The 13348-nt window shown below is 28.0% G+C and overlaps 1 protein-coding gene across 2 annotated transcripts in view; it reads left to right on the top strand.

The window, feature by feature from the left end:
- The window catches only part of LOC139524881 (protein capicua homolog), a 43269-nt gene that overhangs the window by 8497 nt on the left and 21424 nt on the right, over nucleotides 1–13348 (top strand). For both annotated transcript variants that reach the window (XM_071320018.1, XM_071320017.1), the window contains exons 5-10: nucleotides 2522–2722; nucleotides 3453–3664; nucleotides 10583–10768; nucleotides 11287–11422; nucleotides 12312–12499; nucleotides 12938–13142. In XM_071320018.1, coding sequence (XP_071176119.1) covers nucleotides 2522–2722; nucleotides 3453–3664; nucleotides 10583–10768; nucleotides 11287–11422; nucleotides 12312–12499; nucleotides 12938–13142 — 1128 coding nt within the window. The remainder of the gene's footprint in view (nucleotides 1–2521; nucleotides 2723–3452; nucleotides 3665–10582; nucleotides 10769–11286; nucleotides 11423–12311; nucleotides 12500–12937; nucleotides 13143–13348) is intronic.

Here is a 13348-nt window from a genome sequence, read left to right as displayed (position 1 = left end):
GAAACTTGTCTTGATGCATATATGGTCCCCATAAAGATATAGAAATTTCTAATTAGGTTAAGAAATGGCTCATTGATGTCCACAGAAAATATATTTATTCAGCATTCATGCATGTTTAAAATAATTAAAAAAGGTTTTCCAATTTTTATTTCAAAATCTCAAATCACAAGAACCTACTTCTCAAATCAATCCACTACCTTTCTTAACATGCTGAAATGAACTCAATTTAAACACCAATGAACTATTATTACATCTTATTATTGTTTAGTACATGTATATGCATCTATAGATATAGAGACAATTTAAATCTTGGCCATGTAGCTAGGTGATAAATGTATACATGTACATGCACTCAAATGTCAACGCAAATATTCTGGAAAAACCCACATATTCTATAAATAGTTGATTAATCAGCTGCAGTCAAAGACTATAAAATCTGTACCCTCAGTTCTGATCAATAACTGCTTAGATTTTTTATTATATATGACAATGGTGAATAAGGTATAGTTTGTAATAATCGGAGGATATTGACCTTTATATCATTGACATATATAACAACAGATGAGATATTGTTCATGAAGAAAGAAGGCAAAATACAGAGTTTTTCACTAAAAATAAAACTTTATGAATTGTGTATTTATAAATTATCGTTGGTCATCTCATTGAAATTGATTTTCTGGCCATAAAACTTTCAGGCATGTTTTTTGTACTCAGACTCGAAAATCAACCAATCAAATTGCTGGATTTCATGTTTCGAGCATGATTTTTGTGCTCCGAGCACTGAGCAAAGTTTTATGCCTTCAGGGCCAGGTACGGCAAAAGTGAGGAAAGCAATTGAGTTGAGATGACCAATGATAATCTGTTTATCGCTATTTTATCTTTGACGACGTTGTTGATTTCATTTACAACTGGCACATGCACTTTAGTTTCTTGCGATAATTTTTCACATCACTCTACTGTGCTGCAAGGAAATTATCAGTCAGTATATACATGATATAAAGATCAAAGGAAAATTTTGTTGAATAGCTGCAATAATTAGTTTTATTGTTTGGAAGAATGTCACCCATATTAATTTTTTACTGGATTTAAAGCAATAATTTCATTACTTTTCTTTCAAATTCTGAAACCAAAAGTGCGGCAACCTGGTTGTTTTTGCCTATGACCCATGTAAGAAATGTTCCCCTGTTTATTTCTATGGTTACCTTGAGACTTGCCTAATCATTTGTATAATTTGATAAATAGTTATGGTAGGCCCATTATGCTAATTTTGTAATTTTGTAAATTTGGTGCTTGCAGTTTCATGGGATTAATATGAACTTTTGGTAATGTGTTCTATTTCTGACTTGTTAGATTTAATTACCGTAATTTGGTAAAACGTTGTGAAAAAGCAATCCTAGTAGAATGTGTATTGGGATCAATAAATATATTGATTTCTTTTCTTTGATCTTTAATCTAATTCTCAGCACAGAATTTGTTAACGATTATTAAATTTCTTTATTTATTACCTAAAGTTAGGTCAAATTACTTTACAAAGGAGTATAATTACATGAATTATATGTACACCAAAATAGACATACCAAAACCCTATATTCAATGATGTTTATTGGGGAATTTCAATATTTGAACAATTTCTTAAGTTTTTTCTACAATTACATCAATGTACTTTTCTTTCAAGTTATCAAACAAAGTATATAACTAACAATGCACTCCCTGCATTCTACTTGAATAAATCAGTCTTAACCTTAAAAAAATAAGGGACAGCACTCTGAATGCTGGTAAAGACAAAGAATCAGGGTTAAGCAGGATATAAAACTGAGAACATGATGTCCATGTCCAACTATCCTTAAGATGTTTTTAAAACTGCATTTGTAAACATATATTTGTTCTGTCTGACAGAAGTTCCCCTGGAACCTTTATTATAATCAATGCTATAATATCTGTGTTATAACTAATAATACATTATAATTTTACGTACATGTAATATATTTAACTTCCAGATGGAAGGAAGCCTGGCAAACTAGGCCTTCTGGATAGATATATAACTTAACTGGGGAAGAGGAGTCAAACTTTTGTTCTTACAATAGATATCAATATTCAGGGGGAGGGGGAGGGGGAGGGAGAAAGGGAAAGAGTTCAACCTAAGGTCTGGCCAGATATCTTGACTTGCTGGAAGAGGAGTTGAATTTGAGTTGACAAATACCTACAATATAACTTAAATGACAGCTGTCAAACTTGGGTTTTCTGGACAGATGAGTCTTTTGTAGACAAAACATGCGTCTGACACAAATACAAAATTTCAATCCTGGTATCTATGATGATAAAATTGAGAATGGAAATGGGGAATGTATTTATTTTATTTATACATATTGACACATGTCAACGTATATTTGTTCCGACTAACAAAAGTTCCACTGGAAACTTTGTTATAAACAATGTCATAATATCTATACCTTCATTAATTTAGTTAAAATGGTTAAAATAAAAGCCTTGTCATACAACTGTATATACATGTATATTTTAGGAGAAAATTCAAATAAACCAGTGCCAGTGTTTCCCTGGCATTCACTGGTTCCCTTTCTGACTAACACAGGACCTAGCAGTGGTAAGATGGCTCCCCCTATGGAACCAGTACACCAGCCAGGAGAGTTAAAGAGACTGTCACCTGCACCACCACCACCATCACAGAAGACCAATGAACATCACCATAGTATTTCAGAAGCAGGTATGAAATGTGTTCTCCCTTACAGCAAGGAAGTTATATTGTAATTTCTCAACAAACCTCCCAGTACAAGTATGATGAGATGTGTATCATATGTAATGGCTTAAAACAAAGGTGCAATAAAAGATAAATTATTTTACAGCAAACTATGAACACCTCCATTAATGGGCTAGGGTTCAATTCTTATTGTCTTTGGCATAAATATTTTGATAGATCAGCGCTTTTCACCCTCAGTGTAAATTTGTTTAAATTCGGTTCTTGCAAACTAATCATAATTCAGGTTTGCACTCCATCCTTCAATCTTTCCATTCATCAGTCTGGCAAATTAGTTTTCCACGCTTTTTTTCATTATGCTTAAAGATATTGATTTGATATTTGGTGTTTTGTTTTATCATGACAAGTTACAGATCAAGTATGAATTTTGTTCTGGTCTGATGATTTGTGCCGAGTTATGGTCCTTGGACTTAAAAAAATATTCAGTTTCTGCTTTTTTATTGCTTTTCCTTAAAGATATTAATTTAATAATTGGTATGTAGTTTTATTATGACAAGTTACAGTTCAATTTGAAATTTGTTCCAGTCTGACTTTTTTTGTGCGGAGTTATGGTCACTTAAATAAGTCACTTATATAATTAGTTTTCAACACTTTTTTCGTATATTGACTTGATATTTGTTATATAGTTTATACCTTGACAAGTTAAGGATTATTAACTTTATTTTTATTTATTTTGCAGGTCCTTCAGCTTTAGAAGAAGATGACAATGATGACTATGATGATGATGTGTTTGATACTAACGATAAACTTCCTGTCCAGTCAGAATCTCCTCAGGCTGATGGATCAGAGAAAGCAACAGGCAAAAAAGATAGCAAAGCAGCAGTAGCTAAAAGAAGGACACAATCTCTCAGTGATCTGAAAAACAAAGATGAACCTAAAAGTCCTAGAAAAGTAAGAACTTTAAATGTCACTGTAAGATATTTTTCAATGTTTCAAATTACTATGTTTACTTTTCACATGATCAGTTGAAAGAATTACAATTTTTGTCACATGAACACATGTGAATACTTTGTATGACTATTCCCAACATAGAGGTATTCCTGTAACAGTGTTGACAACCACAATACTTATATGTTGGTAATGATACTGAATCATTTATCTCTAACTTGTTTGTCATCATGGTCATTGGCTTTCAATAACAATAATTTTATGCTCACTCAGTCTGTCAGAGGCCTTCCAGTGGGGATTTAAATAGAATAAAAATGTAAAGTTCATGCATATGCATGAGAAGACAAAAAGAATGTTAAAGTGTTTAACATTAGAATCAACAAACAAGGTTTAGTCGTCTGCTAGTTATTTGTATTATTTGATTCATGCGTTTAGAACCTTTGGCGACCCCACAGATTGAATGTCTATAACAAGTACGATGTGATAATTCATCGTTACAGAGGACAGTTAACCTAACCTGACCCAGTCAGTTGATAATCTGAAAGCATAAAGAAATGGTATTATCCACACGTATGAAAACGATACTAAAATAAGATGTGGTATAACTGCTAATGAAGATAAGGTTTTCTGTGTCTGATTTGTTACATGATCATCTTATATTAATGGAAATTAATTTCTATTATTTTAAAAAGGGTTGACTGCATGAAATCTTTTTACCACACATTTCTATATGAAAGAAAGAGATGTGGTATGATTGAGACAGATTTCAATTGATGGGGGATGGGGGGGAGGGGGGTTCCAAATTCATGAATGTTCGTTACTATTTAGTAGGTATTCTGTCGGTAAATAATACACAAACTTAACATGTTAAACAACTGTGTAAATTTTCAATTCCTAAACAATACATTTTTTATTCAAATCCATTAGAATTCCTTGCAAAGAATTAATTAACAGTATTACTGTATCCTTTTTGTCTTCATATAGTAGAATAAGATCTAACATTTAAAACAATATATTATGTTTTAATAAGATCCAACATTTAAAACTATATATTATGTTTTATAGACAAAAGTAGAATAAGATCCAAGGTTTAAAACTATATATTATGTTTTAATAAGGTCCAACGTTTAAAACTATATATTATGTTTTAATAAGGTCCAACGTTTAAAACTATATATTATGTTTTAATAAGGTCCAACGTTTAAAACTATATATTATGTTTTAATAAGGTCCAACGTTTAAAACTATATATTATGTTTTAATAAGATCCAACATTTAAAACTATATATTATGTTTTAATAAGGTCCAACGTTTAAAACTATATATTATGTTTTAATAAGGTCCAACGTTTAAAACTATATATTATGTTTTAATAAGATCCAACGTTTAAAACTATATATTATGTTTTAATAAGGTCCAACGTTTAAAACTATATATTATGTTTTAATAAGGTCCAACGTTTAAAACTATATATTATGTTTTAATAAGGTCCAACGTTTAAAACTATGTATTATGTTTTAATAAGGTCCAACGTTTAAAACTATATATTATGTTTTAATAAGGTCCAACGTTTAAAACTATATATTATGTTTTAATAAGATCCAACATTTAAAACTATATATTATGTTTTAATAAGGTCCAACGTTTAAAACTATATATTATGTTTTAATAAGGTCCAACGTTTAAAACTATATATTATGTTTTAATAAGGTCCAACGTTTAAAACTATATATTATGTTTTAATAAGATCCAAGGTTTAAAACTATATATTATGTTTTAATAAGATCCAACGTTTAAAACTATATATTATGTTTTAATAAGGTCCAACGTTTAAAACTATATATTATGTTTTAATAAGATCCAACATTTAAAACTATATATTATGTTATAATAAGATCCAACGTTTAAAACTATATATTATGTTTTAATAAGGTCCAACGTTTAAAACTATATATTATGTTATAATAAGATCCAACGTTTAAAACTATATATTATGTTTTAATAAGGTCCAACGTTTAAAACTATATATTATGTTTTAATAAGGTCCAACGTTTAAAACTATATATTATGTTTTAATAAGATCCAACATTTAAAACTATATATTATGTTTTATAGACAAAAGTAGAATAAGATCCAAGGTTTAAAACTATATATTATGTTTTAATAAGGTCCAACGTTTAAAACTATATATTATGTTTTAATAAGGTCCAACGTTTAAAACTATATATTATGTTTTAATAAGATCCAAGGTTTAAAACTATATATTATGTTTTAATAAGATCCAACGTTTAAAACTATATATTATGTTTTATAGACAAAAGTAGAATAAGATCCAAGGTTTAAAACTATATATTATGTTTTAATAAGGTCCAACGTTTAAAACTATATATTATGTTTTAATAAGGTCCAACGTTTAAAACTATATATTATGTTTTAATAAGGTCCAACGTTTAAAACTATGTATTATGTTTTAATAAGGTCCAACGTTTAAAACTATATATTATGTTTTAATAAGGTCCAACGTTTAAAACTATATATTATGTTTTAATAAGATCCAACATTTAAAACTATATATTATGTTTTAATAAGGTCCAACGTTTAAAACTATATATTATGTTTTAATAAGGTCCAACGTTTAAAACTATATATTATGTTTTAATAAGGTCCAACGTTTAAAACTATATATTATGTTTTAATAAGGTCCAACGTTTAAAACTATATATTATGTTTTAATAAGATCCAACATTTAAAACTATATATTATGTTTTATAGACAAAAGTAGAATAAGATCCAAGGTTTAAAACTATATATTATGTTTTAATAAGGTCCAACGTTTAAAACTATGTATTATGTTTTAATAAGGTCCAACGTTTAAAACTATATATTATGTTTTAATAAGATCCAACATTTAAAACTATATATTATGTTTTAATAAGGTCCAACGTTTAAAACTATATATTATGTTTTAATAAGATCCAACATTTAAAACTATATATTATGTTTTATAGACAAAAGTAGAATAAGATCCAAGGTTTAAAACTATATATTATGTTTTAATAAGGTCCAACGTTTAAAACTATGTATTATGTTTTAATAAGGTCCAACGTTTAAAACTATATATTATGTTTTAATAAGATCCAACATTTAAAACTATATATTATGTTTTATAGACAAAAGTAGAATAAGATCCAAGGTTTAAAACTATATATTATGTTTTAATAAGGTCCAACGTTTAAAACTATATATTATGTTTTAATAAGGTCCAACGTTTAAAACTATATATTATGTTTTAATAAGGTCCAACGTTTAAAACTATATATTATGTTTTAATAAGGTCCAACGTTTAAAACTATATATTATGTTTTAATAAGGTCCAACGTTTAAAACTATATATTATGTTTTAATAAGGTCCAACGTTTAAAACTATATATTATGTTTTAATAAGGTCCAACGTTTAAAACTATATATTATGTTTTAATAAGGTCCAACGTTTAAAACTATATATTATGTTTTAATAAGGTCCAACGTTTAAAACTATATATTATGTTTTAATAAGGTCCAACGTTTAAAACTATATATTATGTTATAATAAGATCCAAGGTTTAAAACTATATATTATGTTTTAATAAGGTCCAACGTTTAAAACTATATATTATGTTTTAATAAGGTCCAACGTTTAAAACTATATATTATGTTTTAATAAGATCCAACATTTAAAACTATATATTATGTTTTATAGACAAAAGTAGAATAAGATCCAAGGTTTAAAACTATATATTATGTTTTAATAAGGTCCAACGTTTAAAACTATATATTATGTTTTAATAAGGTCCAACGTTTAAAACTATATATTATGTTTTAATAAGATCCAACATTTAAAACTATATATTATGTTTTATAGACAAAAGTAGAATAAGATCCAAGGTTTAAAACTATATATTATGTTTTAATAAGGTCCAACGTTTAAAACTATATATTATGTTTTAATAAGGTCCAACGTTTAAAACTATATATTATGTTTTAATAAGGTCCAACGTTTAAAACTATATATTATGTTTTAATAAGGTCCAACGTTTAAAACTATATATTATGTTTTAATAAGGTCCAACGTTTAAAACTATATATTATGTTTTAATAAGGTCCAACGTTTAAAACTATATATTATGTTTTAATAAGGTCCAACGTTTAAAACTATATATTATGTTTTAATAAGGTCCAACGTTTAAAACTATATATTATGTTTTAATAAGATCCAACATTTAAAACTATATATTATGTTTTATAGACAAAAGTAGAATAAGATCCAAGGTTTAAAACTATATATTATGTTTTAATAAGGTCCAACGTTTAAAACTATATATTATGTTTTAATAAGGTCCAACGTTTAAAACTATATATTATGTTTTAATAAGGTCCAACGTTTAAAACTATATATTATGTTTTAATAAGGTCCAACGTTTAAAACTATATATTATGTTTTAATAAGGTCCAACGTTTAAAACTATATATTATGTTTTAATAAGGTCCAACGTTTAAAACTATATATTATGTTTTAATAAGGTCCAACGTTTAAAACTATATATTATGTTTTAATAAGGTCCAACGTTTAAAACTATATATTATGTTTTAATAAGGTCCAACGTTTAAAACTATATATTATGTTTTAATAAGGTCCAACGTTTAAAACTATACATTATGTTTTAATAAGGTCCAACGTTTAAAACTATACATTATGTTTTAATAAGGTCCAACGTTTAAAACTATATATTATGTTTTAATAAGATCCAACGTTTAAAACTATATATTATGTTTTATAGACAAAAGTAGAATAAGATCCAAGGTTTAAAACTATATATTATGTTTTAATAAGGTCCAACGTTTAAAACTATACATTATGTTTTAATAAGGTCCAACGTTTAAAACTATACATTATGTTTTAATAAGTTCCAACGTTTAAAACTATACATTATGTTATAATAAGGTCCAACGTTTAAAACTATAGATTATGTTTTAATAAGGTCCAACGTTTAAAACTATATATTATGTTTTAATAAGGTCCAACGTTTAAAACTATATATTATGTTTTAATAAGGTCCAACGTTTAAAACTATATATTATGTTTTAATAAGGTCCAACGTTTAAAACTATATATTATGTTTTAATAAGGTCCAACGTTTAAAACTATATATTATGTTTTAATAAGGTCCAACGTTTAAAACTATATATTATGTTTTAATAAGGTCCAACGTTTAAAACTATATATTATGTTTTAATAAGGTCCAACGTTTAAAACTATATATTATGTTTTAATAAGGTCCAACGTTTAAAACTATATATTATGTTTTAATAAGGTCCAACGTTTAAAACTATATATTATGTTTTAATAAGGTCCAACGTTTAAAACTATATATTATGTTTTAATAAGGTCCAACGTTTAAAACTATATATTATGTTTTAATAAGGTCCAACGTTTAAAACTATATATTATGTTTTAATAAGGTCCAACGTTTAAAACTATATATTATGTTTTAATAAGGTCCAACGTTTAAAACTATATATTATGTTTTAATAAGATCCAACGTTTAAAACTATATATTATGTTTTATAGACAAAAGTAGAATAAGATCCAAGGTTTAAAACTATATATTATGTTTTAATAAGGTCCAACGTTTAAAACTATACATTATGTTTTAATAAGGTCCAACGTTTAAAACTATACATTATGTTTTAATAAGTTCCAACGTTTAAAACTATACATTATGTTATAATAAGGTCCAACGTTTAAAACTATAGATTATGTTTTAATAAGGTCCAACGTTTAAAACTATATATTATGTTTTAATAAGGTCCAACGTTTAAAACTATATATTATGTTTTAATAAGGTCCAACGTTTAAAACTATATATTATGTTTTAATAAGGTCCAACGTTTAAAACTATATATTATGTTTTAATAAGGTCCAACGTTTAAAACTATATATTATGTTTTAATAAGGTCCAACGTTTAAAACTATATATTATGTTTTAATAAGGTCCAACGTTTAAAACTATATATTATGTTTTAATAAGGTCCAACGTTTAAAACTATATATTATGTTTTAATAAGGTCCAACGTTTAAAACTATATATTATGTTTTAATAAGGTCCAACGTTTAAAACTATATATTATGTTTTAATAAGGTCCAACGTTTAAAACTATATATTATGTTTTAATAAGGTCCAACGTTTAAAACTATATATTATGTTTTAATAAGGTCCAACGTTTAAAACTATATATTATGTTTTAATAAGGTCCAACGTTTAAAACTATATATTATGTTTTAATAAGGTCCAACGTTTAAAACTATATATTATGTTTTAATAAGATCCAACGTTTAAAACTATATATTATGTTTTAATAAGGTCCAACGTTTAAAACTATATATTATGTCTTAATAAGGTAATAAGGTCCAACGTTTAAAACTATATATTATGTTTTAATAAGGTCCAACGTTTAAAACTATATATTATGTTTTAATAAGGTCCAACGTTTAAAACTATATATTATGTTTTAATAAGGTCCAACGTTTAAAACTATATATTATGTTTTAATAAGGTCCAACGTTTAAAACTATATATTATGTTTTAATAAGGTCCAACGTTTAAAACTATATATTATGTTTTAATAAGGTCCAACGTTTAAAACTATATATTATGTTATAATAAGGTCCAACGTTTAAAACTATATATTATGTTTTAATAAGGTCCAACGTTTAAAACTATATATTATGTTTTAATAAGGTCCAACGTTTAAAACTATACATTATGTTTTAATAAGATCCAACGTTTAAAACTATGTATTATGTTTTAATAAGATCCAACGTTTAAAACTATATATTATGTTTTAATAAGGTCCCACGTTTAAAACTCTTATGTTTTATAGACCAAAGACAAAGACCACATCAGAAGACCAATGAATGCCTTCATGATATTTAGCAAGCGTCACAGACATTTAGTTCATCAGAGGCACCCTAACCAAGACAACAGAACTGTTAGTAAAATTCTGGGAGAGTGGTGGTATGCCTTAGGACCAAAAGAGAAACAAAAATATCACGATCTAGCTTACCAGGTAACAATCCACCATGATTTTTATATGTTGTTCAAAAACTGAAGGAGAGTTACTTTAGAAATAATTGTTGGTAGGCTACAGAAAAAAGGAGATAGAATAAGAGTTGCCCTATTACATTAGAAAACTCTTATTGAAATCCATTTTGAAGTACAGAAGATGGTATTATTGTTAATACTGATAATGTTGAAGATGTACACTTTCATTTACATTGTGTCGTTCAACTGGTACTGATAACAAGGGAAAATTAAATATAAAAATTCTGATTTACACACCTTACACTCTCACATTTTATATCCCGAATTTGCCCCTGAATTATACCCACCCACAAATTTATCAGTAAGTAATGACTGGTTCCTGTCAATCAAAGAGGCTTAAGTTAAAGGGCTGCAAGATGTTGGTCTTCTTCTACAAAAGCCTAGCACTTGCTTTAATTGCAGTAAAAAGAGCTAATTTCAAAGGTCTCAAACATACTTGTCTGTTCTGATTCATTTCTGATATGATCTTATTTCAATTTGTAGGTGAAAGAGGCCCACTTTAAAGCCCATCCCGACTGGAAGTGGTGTTCAAGGGAGCGTAAAAAGTCGAGTACAATTGCTGAGAAGTTAAAACAGCGTAGTAGTACAAGTCGTATTGATGATGATGTCTTTGAAGAAGGTAAATATCTTAAATAAAATGAACTGTGTTGTATGACCTTATAAATAATGAAAATAAATAGACTTCCAGATTACTACAGTCTGAAAGTGAACTGATAAGGGGAAACTAAAGAAAAAAGGTACTTTTATTTGTTTTGCTTGTGCAGAACTACTGTGGATTCACTAGTATTGGGTGGATACACATTCTTGTGGATTCACTAGTATTGGGTGGATACACATTCTTGTGGATTCACTAGTATTGGGTGGATACACATTCTTGTGGATTCACTAGTATTGGGTGGATACACATTCTTGTGGATTCACTAGTATTGGGTGGATACACATTCTTGTGGATTCACTAGTATTGGGTGAATACACATTCTTGTGGATTCACTAGTATTGGGTGGATACACATTCTTGTGGATTCACTAGTATTGGTTGGATACACATTCTTGTGGATTCCCTAGTATTGGGTGGATACACATTCTTGTGGATTCACTAGTATTGGGTGAATACACATTCTTGTGGATTCACTAGTATTGGGTGGATACACATTCTTGTGGATTCCCTAGTATTGGGTGGATACACATTCTTGTGGATTCACTAGTATTGGGTGGATACACATTCTTGTGGATTCACTAGTATTGGGTGGATACACATTCTTGTGGATTCACTAGTATTGGGTGAATACACATTCTTGTGGATTTCGTGGGGATAGGTGAACCAATGTATTAAATGTTGTACCAAAAACAAATTTTCTATAAACTGCAGACTTCGGCAAAAACACAAAATTGATTATCCATGAATATGTAAGTCTTCCTCAGTCCAAGAAAAATTGGTACCCACAAAAAATGAATACACAATAACTGTAAACATATTTAAAAACATTAACATTTGTCCACATTTTTCAGAAGAGACAGTAGAAGGTTTACCTGATGTGGATATGGCAGATGATGAAGACCTCAATAAAGAATTGTCATTGTTTGAAATAAAAAGGGGGAGATCTCAAAGTTTATCGGCAGTGCCACAGGACGGAGATACAAGATCTGCATTCTTTCCAGCAAGTCAGACGGGAGAGGATAGACAGAAATTTGCTGAGGTAAAATCATCAAAGCCATCTTTTTCCCTTAGTCAGACAGAAATTTACTTAGGTAAATAACATAAGATGGAGATATCTTGATATATAACCTGTTGTCAATTTAGCTACTGTTTTCTTCCTGCCAAATCAGACTCAAAAACTGGACAGAAATTTGCTATGGTAAATAATTTAAAGGGGAGATCCCAGTTATTTAATTAAGTTCTTTGAGAGGGAAGATCTTCAAATAGTGTTTTTATTTCCTGGGTTACTGCATTCATTCAGCCTAATCAGCCCAGCAGAACACAGACATGAAATTGCTGCATTGAATATTACAATGAAGAGATCTCAAAATATAGTTTATTGTTCTTAGATTTGAAAGCTGGGTCCTGATTTGACAGCTCAATCCATAACTTCAGTATCATTATTGACTTGTGATGAAAATATACTTATCTTTGACAGGCATTAAAAAGACAGTTGTCTCAAACATTTGGAGAACAGGATTACCATCAATCTGAGGACAATAATCATCCCCCTCAACCAATGATGCAGCCACAACACCTACCTAGGCCACGCCCACGGTACCAATCTGTTACCAGACAACAGGACCAAGAGGAACCAGTCAGTGATGATGAAAGAATGGTCATAGATGAATCGAACAAAGAGGGTAATTTTACTGAATAAAATTTATATTTAATGTAAAATACAATATTATGTTAAAAACAGTTTGAATAACTGAATCAAATAATCAATGAGGTTTTTACAAATATTTCTGTAGAAGTTTTGCTTTTATGACTGTTTTATGCATATAATTTAAATAGTTTTGAAATGGAAAGGGAAGAATAACTCAACACTATACAGTCAAGGTAAACA

Source organism: Mytilus edulis, chromosome 5 (genome assembly GCF_963676685.1).
Source record: "Mytilus edulis chromosome 5, xbMytEdul2.2, whole genome shotgun sequence".
Classification (NCBI taxonomy): domain Eukaryota; kingdom Metazoa; phylum Mollusca; class Bivalvia; order Mytilida; family Mytilidae; genus Mytilus; species Mytilus edulis.
This window is presented reverse-complemented; position numbering and strand designations above follow the sequence as displayed.